Genomic DNA, 21,775 nt, shown 5'->3' with positions numbered 1-21,775 from the left:
ATAGGTAATGGCAGCCATGGGTGCCACCCTTGTGTGGCTAAAGTCCTGCATCCCCAAATCTGCCTTTTCTCCTCCCCTTCTAGGCTTTCATAGAGACTAAAGAAGCCAAAGGGAGAAATTTGGATGTCTCATTTGAAGCAGGTTTTTCTTCCTTTCTTTAAACAATAAACAAAAATTACATCCACATGTCACTGTGCAACTTATTGGCAGGACACTAATTGCTCACTTGTATGAATACATTTCCTATGTTTTTTTAAAGCACCACATAAACAAGCACTATTTTAAACATACATCTTTTGAGGCCACTTTCCTCGTCATCTGCTGGACACCAGGCAACCTCATTATCTGCTCTAACACCTGCTGCTGCCAGGCCTGGGACTGCTCTGTCTGGGTGTCTGCTGCACAGGATGAAGCTGCTATCTCCCTTGCTAGAGTCCAGGATGCTAAGTCCAGGTGACAAGTACTCAGTTCATTTGCCACTTTCTACAACTGAGGAAATCATTAGTGGAAACTTACAGCTAGCTTCCTACTGTCTGTCAGGAGGGATACTGGGAAGGTGGGGACTTTCTGACAGCAATTAAACTCTTCTTTCACTCAGTGGGACATGTGAGGTGTTCTAGACTCAGGAAATATCACCAAGCATGCCATGTTCATCAGATCATTGACAGAGAAGAACAGCCTGCCCAGTATTACCAGTGACACGGGTTCAGATTGCTACATGGACAAGCATGAAAATTCCTATATCTAAGCCCTTCTCCAGAGTCAAGGGGTCAAATGGGAATGGAAAGCAAGCTCACATTACCTACCAAACCATACTGGCATAAAAATATAAATATTGGTATCTTTTTTACTGTGTAAAATGTCTTTTTACACTGGGCTAGGGCTGAATGACTCCTCTGCTGTCCCCTCTACTTTGGGGGAGGGGCAGAGAGCTTGACTGGTGATACAGTTCCTAGCATGTATTCTCTCTCTTTCTCTCTCATTTCCTTTTCTTCTTCCTTTTCCTCCTCCCCATCCCTTCCCACAAAATCAAAATGTTCCTGTGGCAGACATTGCTTGAGTGAGTATGGTCCATCTCCCGAGGTTGGGCAGAGCAGATTGACTTTAGTTGCAGTGTAAAGCATTAGCAAATTCCTCTGGCTATAGACTCATTGCTTGTCAATCATCTCTATGGGTACAAAGGCTTGTGGCTGGGTCTCCACTCACCTGGCATTGGGGGAGGTTTCTAATTTGGAAGTATGATAAAGGAAGGGCTTCATGGGCACTAATCCAAGCCTATGGTTATGAAGATGGATGAAAGCCTTACTCATTCCCAATGCCTAGCTGAGGACAGGACCATTCTCAACACAGCCTGAAACCCTACACGTGCTAACCCGCAGGAGGAAAAGACTGCCCTACCTCTGTAGATACTATGAGGCAGAATCCAGTGGGGCCTTCTGTGCCCTTCACAAGAGGGGAAGGAAGGATGCTGTGAGAGGCAGCTTATGCTTCTCCCACTCCCTGGGGATGGCTAACTGGTTGTATAGGAACCAGCTAACCTCCTGGAGTAGCCCTGGCCTTCAGGGCATGTGCCATCTAGAAATCTGGCCGAGGGCTGGATGGTTAGTGTTTTGTCACTATGGTTGACAACAATGACGTAAGGAGAAGGTTCACTCTAGCCCATGGTCTCAGAGCTGTCGTTCTATTGAGGTGAGGAAGGGATGGCAGGGCAGCCTACCTCAGGGTAGACAGGAAGCAGAACAGTAACAAGGACATGCCCCCAGCACCCTACTTCTTCCAGCCAGGCCACATGTCCTCTTTTATAACTTCTCAACAATGCCATCATATAATGAATCCATCACAGGATCAGCTATTCCTTAGATCAGAATCTACTTTTCTCTGGCACCCTAGAGTGGTGCCTTACCATTCTCCTAGGTGATTTCTGAACCAATCAACTGATAAGACCAACCACCTTGGGGAATTTCACCTTGGTTTGGAACATGCCTGTGCCATACCGCTGGTAACACCTGCACTAAGCATGAGGTACTAGTACTTAGCAATAAGCATTATGCTCAATAGTTCAGTGTCTGCCATGGTATGGGGTGTCTAATGGAAAAACTGGGGAAACTGAGTCAAGCCCACCACACACGAGGAAGCTCAGAACAAATACCACAGACCTTCCTGAAATGAGTCTTATAATGTTCAAGGTTGTCCTTATAGACACTTGCAAAAATGTTCCTCCAGGAACATGGCCCAGGTTTCTCCTCAGTGGCCTGAGAAGTAGATAAAGCAGAGGTATGTGGGTCAAGTCCAGTTTTCTGGTGTCTTCCTTGTGACTCAGGCAAGGCAGGGTAACCCCTTGGGTATTATTTTACCAAACACCAAATCTTAACAGACAGGTTATTTTTAGCTGTTCTGGAACTCCTTTGAGTCCTGTAGACCTTATATGACCATCTGTCTGGAGAGACATGTGTACGTATTTAATGTTTAAAGGGGTGATGGTCCGGAACCAAGGTGACACATACTCTCTCATACAAAGAGATAGTCAAACCCAAGACAAGAATAGAGAAATCTTCCAATGCATGCCTATCCCAGAATGCCAGAGCTCAAAGGGACAAACCACTGGAGTTTTGATGCCAAGGAGTCTTCTGTAGAAAATAATTCGGAAGACCCAGGATAGAGAGCAGTGGACGGAATTGAATTCTGCCTCCCAGTTTAGACATCCATAAATAGAGACGCCACTCACGGCATCTCAGAGTCATTTCTGCATCTGCTCTCTGCAAAGGTCAAAACAAATGATTCCTCATGCTTCTCTGGAAAATGCAGACACACACCACTTGGTCTGCTCACCACCTGCTGGGAGGCAAGCAGACAGTGAGTGTGTTTGCGACTGTCACATGCAGCCACGGAAATCCATGGCCAGCTTTGTGCCACTTAGAGAAATGAGAATGCTTGTTGCTTCCTCTGCAGATGTGGTGACATGATTCTCCCAGGTGTGACTTTACAGGCCCCCTCTCCTGATATTTGAATTGCTTTGTCTGTGAATCCGGCATCCTGGCACAGGCTCCTGTGTGTGGTGTGACTCCTACTGCTTTGCCAACAAATCAACTGGGTAGCATTGAAACCAGAGCTCAGAGGATTAGGGACCACCTAGACTTAGTGACCTGGAAGAAGGCCACCTGGTCCATTTATTTTATTTTATTTGGTTGGTCTTATATTTATTTTAGTATTTTTGAAATTTCACTCTTCATATTGTGTTTACATCATTTCAAGTCCACGTTTGTCTCTTTCTATATTCCCATGTCCCCTTGACTCCTTCACAATGTCAAGACCTCTTCTTTAATTATTGTTTTTCACACACACACACACACACACACACACACACACACACACACACACACTAATCTGATGAATCCATTTAGTGTTGGCTATATGAGCTAGTGTCTCATATATGATGTGAAATTCACACCCAGGAAATCTTAGCAAATATGGTCACCCAAGTGAACTCAGCACAATGACAACAGGAGATAATATCCTAATGTGGCTGGGGGAGTCTTACAAAGCCTCACTCTTAGATGAAGATCTTTGGGCAATTAATGCTTGCTAAGAGAGGGAGAACCACTCTTTTCCAGAAGTCTGCTTACTGATAGGCTGTCCAAGTACAATTGACCATCCCTCCACACACAGACATATTAGCACCCCATCCTTATAATGGTGGGTATTGAAGCCTACATTGGGATCAGAACAAACATTATACTCAAACTTCATGGCATTTTGCTTTCCTGTGTTGAAAGCTGAATCACTGTAGTGGTGAATTTTTTTAAACCACTTTGGTTCCTGGTGGGTTCTGCACACACTACACCCACCCAAAAGCTCTCTGGATTCTCAAATGATAGACAAACATATGTTGGTTAATTTTGATATGGCTTGACTAGCTCAATGGCTGGGCATTTCTAACCCTCCCAGAGGCTAGCTTATATATATATATATTGGTATTTCTGGCCTAACATCTTCTAAGTCTGTTTTATCTTTACTTGCCATGTTACTTCCTAGGCAGCCCCTCCATAGGGCCACTTTCCCTTTTCACCTACATTGCTGGACGAATTGTCTTCTATAGCTCTTAAATCTGATCCCTCTCCCTGTGAGTCATGGGGATTCTCCTCTTCTCTCTTCTCTCACGGCCCCTTGCCCACACAATCTAAATAATCTAGAGAGACAGTCCTGCCCTGTCTCTCTGCCCAACTAATGGCTATATGACAACTCTTAATTATCAGTTAAAGCCAACTGGGGGCATAGATCCTCAAGAAGCATGGCTTTTGAGAGCTGAAATAAGATAAAACATTAGAACCAATTTCAACAGCTCACAACCTGCTTCTTCTGTGAGGTCACCTCCCAGATGAACAGTGGTGGTATTGATCAAACATAAGAGGGAAAACATCCATGGTTTATGGAGGCGAGATGTTCTGGGTTCAGATTTCAGTGACTTTGCCTTTCCCTCTGTGTAACTAGGGCTTCTTCATCTACCTTGATAGATCACCATCCAGAGTCAATTAAACATGGAACACATATTTTTGTGCCTGATATGTGTTGCACATGGCAGCAACCCAACAGTCTCATTTCAGGTTAGTTCTTATCATGGCCACAAGGCCAAGATCCAGGTCTGAATGAAATGTCTGAGCTTGGTGCAGGATGCCCCTTTCTGTCTTCAGGTGATTCTGGAAAATGCTTGGTTTCCTTCCCACTCTATGAGGGTTCCCTGTTGTGCCTAAAGATGTGGGGACACACCCATATCCCTCACTTCTGCTTCCAGCCCCTGGTGCTGCTGAGAATTCCACCAGCTTCCTGGCAATTTCCATCAGCTTCTAGGTTCTGCTCAGAGAACTGGCCATCATCTGAGCCTTCTCTCTCTACGGTGGGGCTCTGCCCTGACAGAAAGAGTCCTTCTTAGATCGCCTCACCCCCAATTTTGACACCTTGGAGGGCTGATAAGCTAAAAGTATTATAAACATTTTAAATGGTCACACTAGCCATCTAAGTACCTATGGGGCATTCTCAATGCTGCCCGTAGGTCCATGTCTGGACATCTCTGTTTTATTATTCTTAGGTTGGACTCGTTTTAATTATTGCAATCTGATGTTGAGTCAAGATTTAATTACCCGAGGTTAATCTGTTTCTTAATAATGAGGGAAACGAATTTTGCTGTCAAAAGAGTGAAGGCAGACACACCATCCATGGCTTCGCTTCTGTTCAGATAATTGCTCTTCAGGGGGCAATAAATAACTGTGATTCAGTACATGGAGTGGCCCTCAGCTACAGATACATGGAGATAAGTGAGAATCAATATGTCAAGCTACCACTTTTCGGCCACCTTGACCAGTGATCATTAAGGTCAGTGTCTGCCAATTATGGCCTATGGGTCAAAGCCAACCTGCTGTCTAGTTTTTGATTGCTCACATGCTGGAAAAAAATGTACTTAAAAAAATACATTCTAAAATGGTTCCATCAATCATGAAAGCACTGTGTAAGAGCCTCATCAATCATTTTTAATATTTTTAAAATTTTTCAAATATTTAATTTTATTACCTTCACGTATGTATATGTGGGCAGACAAACTTGACGTAGGTGCCCATGGTAGACAGGGCCATCAGAATTCCCTGGAGCTTCAGATATAGGTGGTTGTGAGCTATCCATCATGAGTGCTGGGAATGGATTGAACCTGGGTCCTCTGCAAGAGCAGTGTATGCTCTTACACTGGGCCATCTCTGCAGATTGCTCATGAGTCCTTAAGTCCAGAAAGACTTAATATCTGGGTGCCAATGAAAAAGTTTGCTCATCTCTGAGCTGACAGAAGGTTTTAAATTTGCAGCCCTCCTGGCTGCTGAACAAGACAGGACAGCACCAGGTCTCCTGAAGAGCTCTAATTAACAGTCTGATGGAGTCACATGCCCATGAGGAAATGTGTCAGCAGGGAGGTGCTCTCTAAAACCATGCCATGTAGCCCTGATCCTGGGAACTTGGAGACTTGTGTCTGGAAGCACTGTAATATTAGTTTGTGCTAGTTTGGGGTGGAGGCTTTCTCCAAATGGCTTTATAGTGGGAACCAACCACAGCTTTGCTTGCAATCCTGTCTAGGCGGAGACCACACTCACAAACGTTAAGTCTGTAGTTGCACTCGGAGATGCCCTGGCAGCTTGTCTCCAGGTGTTGGGCTTCTCATTCCAGCAAGAACACAGCTTTGTCCCATTTTTCTCTATCACTTTATACCAGAACTCAGCCAGAACCCTGTCCTAAATTAGAGGACACCCCTCTAGACTAAAGCATTAACGGGCGGGGGACTCAGAAGCCTGTCATCTAACCTCAGTAACTAGAAAACCTGCTCATGAAGAAAATCTGTAATAACTCACCAATCAGTTCTTGGTTGCTATGAGAAAGGGAGAAAAAAAAAACACTCTCTGAAAGAGATTACTTCTTCATTATTTTTAAAGGCAACTCCACATAAAATGAGATGAAGAGGTTTAAGATGACAGAAGAGTCCTCTAGTCACCACCAACTTACACCTGAAGCTGCTTCTTATTTTTTTTTTAAAAAAAAATGTACAAAGGCCCCAAAGAAAACAAAGTGGAATGAAGAGAAAATTCCAGGAATCAAAACATTTGTCCCAAAGATGAAGCTCTTTTTTTTTTCTTTTTTTCTTTTTAGTATAGAATAGAGTTTATTAAGGGCATGGGGAGGGGAGTTGAGAGGGTAGTAGAGACAGAGAAAGACAGAGAGAGACAGAGACAGAGATAGAGACAGTAACACAGAGAGAGACAGAGTGAGAGAGACAGAGTGACAGAGACAAAGAGAGAGAGAGAAGAGGAGTAGGGGCCAGCCATGAGCATGGGGAGAGAGGGGGAACAGGAGCAAGGGGACAGAGCAGGAGCAGAAGAGCGAGAGCGAGAGGAAAGGGCAAGGAGGCTGTTGCGAGGTAACTGTGGGGTGGAGCCTAGACAAAATAACAGCAAAGAGTACACATTGCAATTTCTTAAAAACAATGAGGGTTAATTTCTCATTTGTGGCACAATGACAGTGAAGCCAGCTAAATCTTATCCCACATTTTCCTTCTGTTGGGATCCATGCTAAAATAGTCTACCTTCTGGGGTAAATATCTTTATATGGGCAGCGATTAATGTGGTCCCTAAATTTCCTAGCCCAAGTATCATTTCTGCCTCAGATATTGTCTCTGTTCTAAAATATACCTATTGTCATAGCTGACTTCAAGATGAGAAACACATGACAGAAGTGAACAGCAATCATTACTACAAGGAGGAAATGTTCCTAAAACTGAGCAAACATTTACACTTAAAATAAAGAAAACTTTCCAAGGGAGTAGAATAGATTATATAGCCTTCAATGATTGTATTATATGTGCACTATGACATGGTGTGCATGTGGAGGCCAGAATATAAAGAAGGTGAAGCTCTCTTAACAGCAAACCTTGTCTTCATTTAACATATGTCTCTAGCCTACTGACTACCCACCCATGAGCCTACTGACTACCTAGCCAAGAGACTAATGACTACCCAGTGCTCAAAGATATACAGGAACAAGAAGCTCAAAATAGGCTATTTATTAGCAGAAGACTAGATGGCGGAATTGAGATTCAAGGTGGAGTCCCCATCACCCTCCTCGATTAGTGGGGTAACTGAGCAACCATTTGGTCACTGAACCTCCCATGTCTTTCTCACTGATGCCTCTTTGCTGGCCTTCATCTCCCTGCAAATACCAGTGATGAGTAGGGAGGGGTCTAACTGCTAAATGATGGCTGGTAGCTTCCCATGTAGAGCTGGAAGCCATCCCCAGAAAAGCATCCGAAGTCCTTTGAGCTTTGGTGCCAGCTTCCTGTCTTGCGTAGTATCTCCAGGCCACTTCCTCCTCTTCAGCTTCCTAGGGTTTTCCTGGCTGCTCTTCCCATTTCCAGGTTCTAACTGCTGAGTCTCCACTCAGCTCCCAACTTTTTCCAGGGGACCAGCACAGGAAGTGCCCCCACACCCTACATCTGCGTCTGCTGTAAAACATCCCTGCCAGGAGGGCTTCACGTGCGGGTCTCTACACACTGGAGGCTCAGCAGGGATTTGAAAGGGTTTGCTAATCTCATTAACATGAATCTCTGAGCTTTGGAAACCTTGGGTTTTTCCCAGAACATAAAGAACTTGCCATATTCCTTGTTGCATGGACAGGGCGTAGGTTGACTTCCTATGGATCATGGGAAGTTGGCAGCTTCCTGCATCTCCTGTCTCACTGTCAATTGCAGAAGTAACTGGGCTCAACACAGATTTACAGAATGCTTTGGGACAAGCTAGCCGTCACGTCACGATGATGCTTATCTCTCCCGATTGTCCCCATTAGCCTCTGAGGAAAGGATGGTGGGTGTCCTCAGTGTGGCAGGGGAAGAAACAGGCCCCGAGGAAGCTGAATGAACAGACAGTCCCAGCAAACAAAGAGCCAAACCTGTTCTGGCCATTCTGTAAGTCTGACTGACTAGCATTCCAGTGGCTGTGGAGAGCTGGGCTGTCATAGGCTAGGAGCAAAGTTACCTTGGACCATCATTACTCCTTCAGTAGTCATTGCCTGGCACTGTGAGGGACCTAATATCCTGTGACTCTGATAAATCTATAAAAATGAAGCCCAAGAATGTCACCTGAGGCCTATTACAGAGACATACGTACTTTGCTGTATGTTTTGCCTGATGTTTCCAGAAATGTATTTGAAAAGTACCTTGATTTATAATTTTACTTACTATAAAAACTTTACAAAACTGTCACTATGTTGGAACATGGTGTCTGGGGTAATTTGAATCTGTGTTCCTGAGTCGTGGCCACTCATATTTGGCTCTAGAATAAACTCTCCCTTATTCCCTTTGACATGAGAGCTGTGTCTTTATGTGGACTTCTGGAGTGTGAAGACAGTGCCTCTGCCCTTGGCTCCTGGCTATCTGATCAGACTCCAGTTGAGCTGAAGTCATACTGGCAAGCTAGAGAGAATGGTAGCTTTACTTTAGCCAACCCACAGCTATAGAGGATTAGTGGGGATGACAGAGAGGCCTTTAGATGCACATAGAGGAGCAGCAAGGATGACAGGGAGGGTGTTAGATGCACTCAGGTCTCTGGAATTGCTGAGAGTGAAAAGAGAGAGGAAGGCCAGCGACCTCATATTTTTACGTAGAAAACATCATCTATGGGAGCTTGATGTTGCTGCAGCCCTGTGTTAGACCCCAGGGCTTAGCATCCCACCTCAGACGAATCCTGCTCCATTGTCTTTGCTGACACACAGAACGAGTGCAATCCCACAGTGCAGTTCACCATCTGTGTTTCATTTGCAAGGATAATGTGTCATTTTAAAAATAATAAGACCATTTATTTACATCTGCTTTTTTCTTCCTCTATTTGCTCGGCAGCAGAGTGATAAAAAAATGGAGGAAATTATCCAAACAAAAATATTTATGAGTAAATAGCTTATAGAGATGGTGAGGCTGTGACTATCTAATTCTGGTCCCGCCCACCAGAGCAAACAAAGACAGTGCTCCTGGCAGCGTGATTGAATTGTATGCAATTATCACCAATCTTTTAAACATGATGGTAACGAGAGCAGTATTAGCATAGATTAGAAGGGCCTCGAAACATTTATTTCCCCAAGAATATGACTACTGCTTCTAATTTTTATTCATGGGATGGAGGAGATGCTATCTCTTATTTGTTCAGGCAGCTTGATCTGATACCATTTTCACAACTTCCTTCACGGGTCTCTGGAATGTGGCTACACGGCAATGTGATAATGCAGGTCATTCTATCCAAGCGCGCGGTTCTCTTTGGACCTCAGGGTTTGCATCCAGATTCATCAACTACTTTGTTTGCATGAAATAATTTATTGGGGACCTGGAGAAATGGCTTAGCAGTTAAGAGCGCTTGCTGCTCTGCCAGAGGACCGGTCCCAACAATCATGACAGGATGGCTCATAACTGCCTGTAACACCAGCTCCGGGAGAATCCAAGGCCCTCTGCTGGGCCTGTACAGGTGTAACACACACACACACACACACACACACACACACACACACACACACACACACACACACACACACACACACACACACACACACACACACACACACACATGCTTGCAAAGGTAAAAATAAATTTTAAAAGGTATTTCTAGATCATTCTCTGTTTTCATTTTGGACACATTCTAGAATTATCCAACTACCTCACAGTAGATAAATGCAAATAAAACTAAAAGTAAACCCCTTACCACGTGGGAAGAATTTCCTAACTTTCACATTTGGCCTTAAACTTGGGACACTGATGAAGTTTTAGGGAATCTCTTACCAGCTGCAAATAGAAAGTCAAGACATTCCTGGGCCTATGATCTGGTTTAGTATGTGCATATTTCATAGGCAGGGGATCACTTGCCTAGATTATCTGCAAGATGATGCATAAAAAAGAAGGGAATTCAAACAAAGATGAGAAAGTGCTTAGCTCAAACCCCTTGAGAAGACCCAGGGCCCTTCTGCAGGGAGGTTCTCTTTTTAAGCGCTTCTTTTGGAAACTGTTTCTATTTGAAAAAAAAAATTCCCTGACCATTAGGTACTCTGAGTAGTTACAAATTGTGGACCTGTTGAGAAAAAGCTGGCAGATTTCAGCTGATGAATTCCAGTCTAGCAGCCAAGATGATCAGCTAAATAGACCATTTATCAACCACAAGACCTTTATCTGATTTTATTTTGTAGTGCAGCCAGACATAGTTTAAATCAGATGGAGCTGTTCAAATGGAGTAGCTGTGTATGGCCATAGAAAAGAAGAAAACAGTGCCCCCGATGAACCCAATTTCACTTAGTAGGATATATGGTTCTTACTTTCTACAAACATTTCCCTGAATATTTGAGTTGGAGGCACAGATTCCCACAGGCCCACCATTCACTATTTGGATCAATGGACTCTGCCTCAGGGCCTGGTACAGTTCTTGGTACCAGGTAGGCATCAAATGCATTCATTAGACTGATAAATGATGGCACAGAGGTAGGATTAAGCTAGCAACTGAAATAAAATAGCTTTGACTGTTTATATAATCATGCAAGAATGAGGATCTGGTAGTATGTTCTGAGATAATGTGAACTTAAGGAATATAGGTCATTTATATATCTATCTGTCTAGTTACCTAGTCAACATGTCTGTCTATCCATCCATCCATCAATCCACCTATCCATCCATCACTATTTAACTTCATGCATATCTACTCATGTATGCAGCTATCCATCAATTATCTATACATCCATGTACCTACTCATCTATCCATCCATCCATCCATCCATCCATCCATCCATCCATCCATCCATCATCTACCCCATCCATCCATCCACCCATCCATCCATCTATCCACCCACCCATCCAAACACCTATCAATCTATTCAGTCATCCAGCTACCCATCTGTCTACCTATTCATCCATCAAACAAATTCTGACTCTATTACACATCTGATACCATATTTGGCCATGCAGATAGGTAGATGGGTCAGAGATCTAAGGACTCTTGTTTTAGAAAGTATCTTTTTTGGTAGAATATCAGAGAAAGTATATGCTCAAGCTTGTAATGAAAAAAAAAAATGTATCAAATTCCCAAGTGCAACCTGTGATCTATTGAGGCCGAGCTTTCAATTTGGAATAGCAATCAATGGCTTCACAGTAGCAGTCACCGATCTCACAAGTCAGCTGCACCTCCCCATCACTCCTCCCTTTCAACCTAACAAATAGTTCCTCCTTCATACTAAGAGTTGAAGATATGCCAGGGAGCAGGCAGAGAGAGTCCTCTTCCTCTTCAGAGCATGAACCTGGTTCCTTTAGACTTATTAATGTATCCTGGGGAGTAAGGAGGAAGTAGAAGAGGATGACCAGCCACATGCAGTGGCTTAAAGGCCACCTCCTCACTGCTGTACCTCACTGTCCTCATGGTGTGCTCAGTGAGAAAGCCAGCCACAAAACAGTGAAGACAAATTGGAAGGTTCCCAACCCTTGCTCAGCATGTGATGCCTCCTCTCTGATGCCAGTTCATCTGACTCTTCCCAGAGCAAATACTTCTGGCTGGCTCTCCTCCTTAGAGGATGGCTTCATGGCAGGAAACACACTACATGGAAAATCAACACAACTTTGCTACCACCTGAGCTCACAGAGGCCAGAGGTTTAGAGTCCCCACTCTAGATCAGTCAGAAATGTACACTAGCTTTGTCTCTTTTTGGGTCAGGACTGAAGAGCTAGGAGCAATAGAAGAGCATCTGCTCTCAAAGGGGTTCCGATCCGTCTACACTTGTCATTGTCAACATACATATGGACACAGGCACACATACACATACATACATAGACATACACACAGACACAAACAGAAAGACATACACACATATACATACACAGGGACACAGGCACACCCTCCCACTCACATATACACACATATACATACACACAGACACATACACACATAGACATATACAGACATACACAGACATGCACACCCCCCACATACATGCACATGTACCCACATACACACAAGACATACAGACAAATACATAGACATATACACAGACACATACAAACACATAGGCATACATATTCACACACAGACAGACATCTGCATACATAGGGACACACACACAGACACACAGACATGTACACACACACATACACACACACACGTGAACACACATACACTAGAGAAGTCAAGCTCACATCAGAATTCATAGGTCTCACGTGAAGACTTTCTTTCCCTATTTTTGAAATAGTTTTAAAATTGTTTTATGTGTTTGTGGGTGTTTTGCCAATAGGTATGTCTGTGGAACCATGTGTGTGTCTGGTTCTGAGGAGGTCTGAAGAGGACATCTGGATCCCTGGGACAGCTGTTACAGGTGGTTGTGAGTCACCATGTAGTTGCTGGGACTTGAACCCAGGTCTGTTTTTAACTGCCAAGCCATCTCTCCAGGCCTTCCTCTACTTTAACAACAGCAACAACAACAACAACAACAAAAACAACAACAAAATAGTGTGAGAATGTATGTGTACTTTTGTATAGGCTGCAGGATAACCCATTCACTTCCTTTGAGACAGGGTCTATCTGTGGCCCAGAGCTCATCAATTAGGCTAGACTGACCAGGATGTCCCAGGAATCCTCCTGTCTCTGCCTCTGCAGAGCTGGTGTTACAATGTATGCCGCCACATGCTCCTTTTTAGATGTAGGTTCTGGGGATCAAACTCGGATCCTCATGCTTTGGAGGTAAGCACTTTCCTCACTGAGCTTCCCTCTCAGGCAGCAAAGCATTTTCTTGAAAGAGAATGTTGTAAGCTCTATGCTGAACACCCAGCTAGCTAAACATACCCAGAATAGCAAGGCTCCTCAGTAGCTCTCTGGGAATAAAACTGACATGAATGTCCACCCTCTGGCTGAAGGGACCTAACACATCCATGTGAAACTTAAGAGAGTAGCTGAGCCAGGTAAGATTAAGATAGTGTAAGCCAGGGAATCTGAACATGATGGGTAGTTCCTGTCTCTTTAAAGAGCCAGAGCTGCAGCTTCCAGAGCTCAGCAGCTGGGTGCAGCGTTCCTGCTCAGCTCACATGCTGAAATTGCAGAGATTTCTTTCCTCCAGATTGTGTTTATGTTGCCTGCCTCAGCACTGAACTCTGGAAAACCCCGTAGAAGTGACACTCGTCATTCATTGTCTTTGATTTTCCAATTTCAGTTCAATTGAATTTCTACTTTTTGGGGCTGCTTGTATATTGTGGTTTAAAATACTTAATTCAGCTCTATGATGATATACCTGTTGCCACTTGACAAGAGCCACAGAGCTTCAGACTCTCTGTGTGTCTCCCACATAAACTTTAAAGAATGTCATATAGGGATCTTACCACCCCCCCCACCCCCCCCACCCCCCCGCAAAACAAAGGGCCACCGAGTCAGGCAAAATCACATTATTTGGTCCTGCCTTCCTCAGAAAAAATGATGGTAAGGACCTTTGGAGGGCTTAGGGTTATAGGAAGGCTGGTGTGTGTGTTTGTGTGTATATGTGTGTGTGTGCGTGCGCGCGCGCGTGTGTGTGTGTGTGTGTGTGTGCGTGTGTGTGTGTGGGCTCACGCATGCGTGTGTGAATGTGTGATATGTATGGTATGAGTGATGTGTTAGAATAGCAGCTCGCTTCTGAACATAGCACACCAGGCCAAAGCAGTTCTACATGTAAGAGTTTTTACTGGGGACAAAGTGGGGAGAGAGAGAAAGACAAATGGGAAAAGAAAAAAGGGGGCAAAAGTGGGGAACGCTCTATCTTTTACATAGATTGTGATGTAATCTGTTTGCAGGTGAGTGTGGGAAGTGGGCTCTGGGAAGGTATGTGGTAGTCATAGCAACAGGTGACATGACACCTATGTGTGACATCCTGAGTTTGGAGCAGATCTGCAAAACTGATCTTGATGCCAACAATGAGTGTTTGTATATTCGTATGTTTGTGTGTATCTACGTGTGTCTGTGTGTGAATACATGCATGGTAGATGAACAATAGGGATCACACTGGGAAACTATCAATCATCGTCAAAGAGATAGGAAATACCAGCCTGGGACGATGGCCCAGCAGATAAAACACATGCCTTGTAAGCTTAGGACCTGAATTCAGATCCCTTATAACCATGGAAAAGACAGACACAGTGTGCTCCATGTCTGTAATCCAAACTCTGGGAAAGCAAGACAGGCAGAGTGCAGGGGCTCACTGACTGGTAGGTCTGGCTGAGACAGTAAGGTCTGTGTTTCTGAGAGAGATCCCCTCCCCCAACAAAAATAAGCAGTAGAGGAAGACACTGACTCTCCCCCCCACCCCCAGCAAAACAAGCAGTAGAGGAAGACACTGACATCTGATGATGTTGACCTCTAAGCTCCTTGCACCTGTGTGCACAAGTGTGAGCACACTTACCCACACGCAAGCTTGTGCAAACACACATACATATCCAATATAGTAGCCATGGAAACGGGGAGGGTTGGGAAGAGAATGGGAAGATGAAATCAAGGGAAAGGACTAAGATTTTCTACTCTCCTCTTTGTTTTTAAACCAGAAACAATTACATTTTTTAAGTGGCTACTACAATTTAACACGAGTTTCTCTTTTTCTCTCCCTTCTTGTAATTTCCCATGCTAACCCTTGGTGTCTTAGCCCTCAAGAGTAAGTCTTGGGGCCATTTCAACTCAATTCACCTTTCTTCCTCTGTAAATGAGTGTACCATTAGAATTGTCATGGTCCTCAGACTGCGCTTGGCTGTGAAGGGCCAAACATTCACAGACTGGGGTCTTTAATTTCTAATTTATGATCTAGGCTAACAGAACTTTCTGGACTTATGGTATGGTATTCTAGGCTGTCACTGTGCTGTATCAGCTAGCCACTTGTGACCACTAAGCCCTGGAAAGAGCAGATGTAATGTGGAAACTGGTGTTTTTACAGTTTCAGTTCGATTAATCTAAAGTTTAAATGAGCACATTTAAGCAGTGGCTCCTTTTTGAATGATACGGCACTAGGCCAGTTAGGTGCTTCAAGGAGACAGGCGACAGTTCGGGGAATAGGTGCCCTGTCATGGGATGGCTCATGTGTGAACTTAGAAACTAGGAACCACCCAGACTTGAGGGATGGGGTAGAGTTTCAGATCTAATCCAGACTCTTAAGAGACATGCAGAAAAGCCAAGAAAATGGAGATGAGAAGACATCTAAGCCTTGAATGGCTTCCCTGGGAACACTGAAAGGAAAATGGACCATGTGCAGCCCATGGAGGAAGGCTAGCAGTTGCAAGGTGAAGATGCCACCCAGGGTCAAGTGTAGAGGTATCTGGAACAAGGGGCTGCATTACTGGATCAGCTCTCAGGTAGAGGGAGGGTGGGAGATGGATGGGAGCCCACAGTCAGCGTCTGTGTAGTGTGTGACTTTACATGAGCTACTGGATGGAACTGGAACTCAGGAAAAGACTGGGCCACATTGGGTGGTGGTGGTGCACATTTCAGCCAACATATGAACAAGGACTGTGCACAGGGTTGGTTTAAATTGGTCAGATAGCACTAGCTTTATCTGATCATTATCTCCCGAGACTAATGGTGTGAATGGAAATTAGGCTTAAGGCTTTTCAGATGTCTCATTTTCAGAAGACTTTATCATAGGAATTAAAGATAAGAAATATTATATTGAAATGTTTTGTTAGGGCCCCTAATTCTAAAAGCTTTTAAAACACTGGGTAAAAGAGTGAAAAGCCAACATGGGATCCAACCGAGGCTCAGGGCATCTCTGCATAACAACATGTGACCTGAGGGATAGGTGATTTTACTGAGGGCTTAATAGGGGAAATGGCAGAGATGGCAAGGAGAGAGTGGGGACATATGGATAGAGCTGCCTGGCTGTACCAAGGACAGCCTGGGTAATCTTGGAAAGAACTATGTCCCCTTTCTCCCCCCCACACATGACCCCCACTTCCCTTCTACAGGATCTAGAACCTCAAGAATCTGAAGAGTGAGTGGATGGATCATCTGGTGGAAAGACTAGAAATAACCAGGGACATCCAGCCCTGCAGAGTGCCTGACCGGGTCACCTCCCAGCCCATTTATCTTTAGATATCTGGCCACCTCGCTGTGTGTAAACATCTGGTTCCTGCCTCCAGTATCCTTGACTCCCTTACATTCCCTCCTGTGGGGAGTCCTGCTCTATTCTCACAAAGAAGAAATCAGAATCCTCTCCGCTCACCTCCCGGTCCAGCAGCGCAGGTGACACCACGGTGACAATGTCTCCCTTCTCGGGATCAATGTAGAACATGTTAGGAGATGGCTTGTCAGGCGTCTGCTGACGGATGTTGTACCTCAGGAGAGCATTGTCAGTGGCCGGGTCATCTGCATCAAATGCTGTCATCCGCATCACCGTGGTCCCTAAGGAGGGCAGGGCCAAAGGGTAGGAGACAGTTATCAAAGGGGCAGGATGGTCAGGGCCTCTCCCCCATGGGCAACGTCGAGGGAATTGCCTGCCAGTCACTCTCTGAATTAAAAAGACAAATCATTTCCCGAACTCTGCCTCTCCTGCCTGCTCCATCACGTTAAAGGACTTGAAAAACAGAAAAGAAAGCTCCTCCTGTTCGGCGGGGTGACAGCTTAATCTTTCCTTCTGCTGATGTGCGATTTATTTTCATGGGCTTCCATTGCACTTTGGACGTGGCTCCATGACAAGAGCTTTTAAAACTCTAAGGGGATGCCTGCTTGTGCCTAGAAAAGGTGCTGGGGAAATAGAAGCACAAAGGGGGTCGGTCATACATCATAGCATCCTGGAGCTCAGAGAGAGACAGAGACATAAAGAGGCAGAAATCATTAGTGGGGCATGGAGGGAGCAAAGAGCAGCTTCATCTAGCCCAGGCTCCAAGAAGGCTCCTGATGTAGCTACCCATGGCGTGAGGAGGTACGTGTGAGGTAAGGGATAAGGGCCTCCAAGGGAAAAGCTATACCAGAAAATGAGGCAATATCACATGAGCACTGCTAGACAGCTGCCACCCTCGGGTGCGACCTTGCCATGACAAGCAGGAGACATGGGCCCAGGACCTACTTCCAGGAAGAAGCAGACTTCTTGGAAATGCCTGGGCTGGTAGTTTGTCATCTTTTGTGAAGGTCTTGCTCACACACAGCTAACATGAAGGGTGTCTTAGTCAGGGTTTCTATTCCTGCACAAACATCATGACCAAGAAGCAAGTTGGGGAGGAAAGGGCTTATTCAGCTTACAGTTCCACATTGCTGTTCATCACCAAAGGAAGTAAGGACTGGAACTCAAGCAGGTCAGGAGGCAGGAGCTGATGCAGAGGCCATGGAGGGATGTTCCTTACTGGCTTGCTTCCCCTGGCTTGCTCAGCTTGCTTTCTTATAGAACCCAAGACTACCAGCCAAGGGATGGCACCACCCATAATGGGCCCTCCCACCCTTGATCACTAATTGAGAAAAATGTCTTACAGCTGGATTTCATGGGGGCATTTCCTCAAGGAATGCTCCTTTCTCTATGATAACTCCAGCCTGTGTCAAGTTGACACACAAAACCAGCCAGTACAAAGGGAAACCAGGATATTGACTTACAAGGACAACTGGGCTTCACTGAATAAAAATAATACATTTGCCTTCTTGACATCTTCTCTTGAGAAAGCTCATGTCAAGCAGTTTGCACAAGGAAACTCATAGTGTAGACTCCGTGGTGGCAGGAAATTGGAATCAGCCTAGCTGTCTAGCAACAGGGGGATCAATAAGAGGCTATCATCCATCTATTATGAAACACTTTGAAGTTGTTTGGGGGCAGATCTGATGTGGTCTACCATGGACAACATTCCAGGTTCCACCATCAAATAAAATACATCAGGTTGACAAGCAACTCATACACCACTTGTGTGAACATCCTTGCCATGGAAACTCCCACAGCAGGCAGGCATGCATGGTGCAGGTGTTATCTGCCTCTAAGGAGAATGCATCTAAGATCTCCATGCCGAGATCCAGGTCAGAAACTTGTATCTCTCAGCCTCCAGATTAGGACCACAGGAGCCTTCCAATTCTGGATTGTAGTTCATTCCAGATATAGTCAAGTTGACAACCAGGAATAGCCACTACAATCCTCTCCTTGTCAACTTGACACAAATAATATCTCATGTCCACATGAAATAATAACAAGGTCATGAATATGCCTAACATAATATAACTATTCCTCCTACAATCGCAAACACCTTTGTAAATTTACAATGGGACAATGTCCCTTGGGAACATTCTTTTAGTGTCTCAACTTAAATATCAGTTGATGTTGAAGAAATTGGAAGAAAGACAAATGTATTAACAGCCAAGCTTTGCAACAGTCAAGCCTCATGCTGGTTAAACCTGAGGACAGAGGGTAATGGGGTTGGGCTGGTCATGGGGGAACAAGGTTAGTCTAATCTATCATACTCTCACAGAGTAGACACAGCGATTCTGTAACAAAAATTTAACTTTAAAAACAGTGTAATTATGAGCACTGACAGTCACGTGACCTAAAACCAAACCAGACAAATATGGCTACTTATCCTGATGTTTTGAGCATCATGATGATGTTCAGGGTGATGTACCCAGCCAGAATTATTACCTGAAGCAACCTAAATGGCGGGAGAGCAGGAGAGCTGTAGTTTCCAGTAGAATAATCTCTCTCTCTCTCTCTCTCTCTCTCTCTCTCTCTCTCTGTGTGTGTGTGTGTGTGTGTGTGTGTGTGTGTGTGTGTGTGTGTTTGTATGTGTATAAGATCCAGAGGCTTAAGGGAAACATTGAGTTTATTGAGCTCACCCAGTATCCCAGAATCTTTGTTTTTTGTTTTTTGTTTTGTTTTTTGTTTTTGTTTTTGTTTTTGTTTTTGTTTAGCTTACATGTTCCTCCTATCATCAAAGCTGGAACATTGATTTATTTTCCCACAATTAATCAGAGTCAGATTTTTAACCATTAAGTGTGAGTGGTCAGGTTAATAAGGGGATCTTAGTCACTCTAGAGGTTGGATGGAGTTTTGATGAACTTCACCCATGTTGCCATTAGCTGTGTGTTTGAAGATGAATCTACTATATATCATGTTTCTTTGCCTTTAAAATATTGTGGAGAAAATATGGGGTCCAATACAGGTATAGAACATTTTTGGCAGAAGTAGATCCCTATTTCTGCCCTAGATGTTGGAAGATAGTGTTAATTATGCATGTTACTACCCTGTAAACATATTGTGAATGAAACAGGAGTTCCCTACCCAAGCGGTTCTATGCAGTCGCGCTCAGCCTACCAAGTTGGTACCTACCTAACCTTGGAAGAGAGGGCCACCCCAAGACTCTCTGCATAACTTATTGACAGATTTCAAGCCCAAGATCTCTTCTAGGAGCATGTGAGCTCCTTTTGGCTGAAGGCAGAGAAGGAACCTTGCCCTCATCAATTCTTCACCAACATCTCAGGTTAAGTACACTTGACACAGTAGGCCTCCCTTGGCTAGTGTCTGCTGAATGCTTAATTGATCAAAACTGTTCACTAATCTTCATTCAACTGAAGTCATAGCTGAAGGAAAAGAAGAAACTAGAGAAACGAAGTCATTGTGGCCCTGGGGCCCACATGTGTGTTTGGATGATTAGGGGAGGTGGAAAAGATGCTGGGTGAAGCACCTCAATGTGCCTCATTCTGGACATCTTTGTTCTCAAAGAGTTGATCAGAGGAGAAAACCTGTTCACCCTGAGATAGCCCCACATGTACACAGAAAATGCCTACACTTTAATCAATTGTTGGAAAATAAGGAAGCGTGACTTAAAGCCCTGCCTTTGTCTTCATCCAGGTGTAGATACATAGCTGGCTTTTCTCCTTAGGAAATTCCACTTCTTTTCCACTCCACACAGCACAGAAGGACAGAACTGCTGCAGTTTTAGGGTGAAATGTCACCCACAGGCTCATGTGTTCACACACTCGGTCCCCAGCTGGCGGTACTCTTTTGGGATGTTGTTCAAACTTTGGGAGGTGGAGCCTTTTTGGAGGAAGTGGGCCACTGGTGATGTCACTTGATGTTTTATAGCTTGAACCTGCTTCCCACCAACTCTCTGCTTCGGATCCACCTAAATTTGAAGAGTCCCAGCTGCATGATCCTGCCACCATAGAGCCATGTGCTGTCATATCTTCTCCTCTATCATGGACCTGTTCTCTCTAAAACCAAGAGCCAAAGCAGCCCTGCCCCGACTCCTTCAGTGGCTTCTTGTCAGGTATTTGGTCAGAGCAATGAGAAAAGTAACTAATATAATTATCTTGGACACATACACACAAACACACACATACACACAAGCACACACACACATACAAACACACACATACACTTTTATGCGCTAAGCCCTACGGGTATATATTTGAGCTCTGTAATGATTCAACTCATCTTACAATTCTCTGTCTGTCATCCACCCGTGTTCAGTGTGTTGAACCACACACTTGCCTACAACTGGGCTTTGTTTTAATTCAACTGACCAGAGTTGTAGTTCTGTCTGTAGAGGAGAGTAGCTGGCCTCTTGCCCCAACTTGCCTTGGAGGTTATTCATAAGTATGGACTTCGCCTACTGCTAGTTCTGGCTTGGGTTTAGGTCTTCTCAAAGACTGAGAAATCTTATCCGGAGCTAGTTCTAGAGGCTTCTGCTCATCGCCATGGGGGAGCCATCAGAGAAACTCTACACAGTTGAGAACCCAGAAACTCCTCAGAAGAGAGATGAAGAGGACTCATCGTCTGATACAGATGTCCTACAATCATAAGTATGTACCAGTTACCCTCCTGACTCAGCTCTTGATGTTCCTTCAGGAACTGATCCCAGTGGCCATAGACAACTCCAAGGTCAACAGCTGCATCTGTGTAGATGTCCCCACTGTCTGTGGAGATATCTTGGCCTCAGCTCTGTCCCAGTTCACGTGTCCTGGACTTCAGAAAGAATCCATTCCACACCAGCCTGACAGCCTCCTGCCATACTTGTCTTGTGTGGCATGTGTTTCTGGATGGCAGGGAAAGGCTAATTACATGATAGACACGCATTGGGCTCTTCACACAGTCCTTCTCTGTCTTCCCCCCTTCATGATAGTCAGAGTGTCAAAAGAAGTAATAATCACCCTGTCACTCCCAGAGCCAGGCAACCCAGCAGTAGCCCTCTGGAGAAAAATGAAAGAATTACAGGTTGGTGGCTGAGGGTCTCAAGTTAGCAAGTCATTTTCTGTCATGGAAGAAAACAGCC

At 44.6% G+C, this 21,775-nt stretch overlaps 1 protein-coding gene across 2 annotated transcripts in view; it reads right to left on the bottom strand.

Moving 5' to 3' along the window:
• Positions 1–21,775, bottom strand: part of Cdh13 (cadherin 13) — a 1,053,312-nt gene that overhangs the window by 221,742 nt on the left and 809,795 nt on the right. For both annotated transcript variants that reach the window (XM_031341534.1, XM_031341535.1), the window contains one exon: positions 16,759–16,937. In XM_031341534.1, the coding sequence (XP_031197394.1) occupies positions 16,759–16,937 (179 nt within the window). The remainder of the gene's footprint in view (positions 1–16,758; positions 16,938–21,775) is intronic.

This window comes from Mastomys coucha, unplaced genomic scaffold, assembly GCF_008632895.1.
Source record: "Mastomys coucha isolate ucsf_1 unplaced genomic scaffold, UCSF_Mcou_1 pScaffold22, whole genome shotgun sequence".
Lineage (NCBI taxonomy): Eukaryota > Metazoa > Chordata > Mammalia > Rodentia > Muridae > Mastomys > Mastomys coucha.
This window is presented reverse-complemented; position numbering and strand designations above follow the sequence as displayed.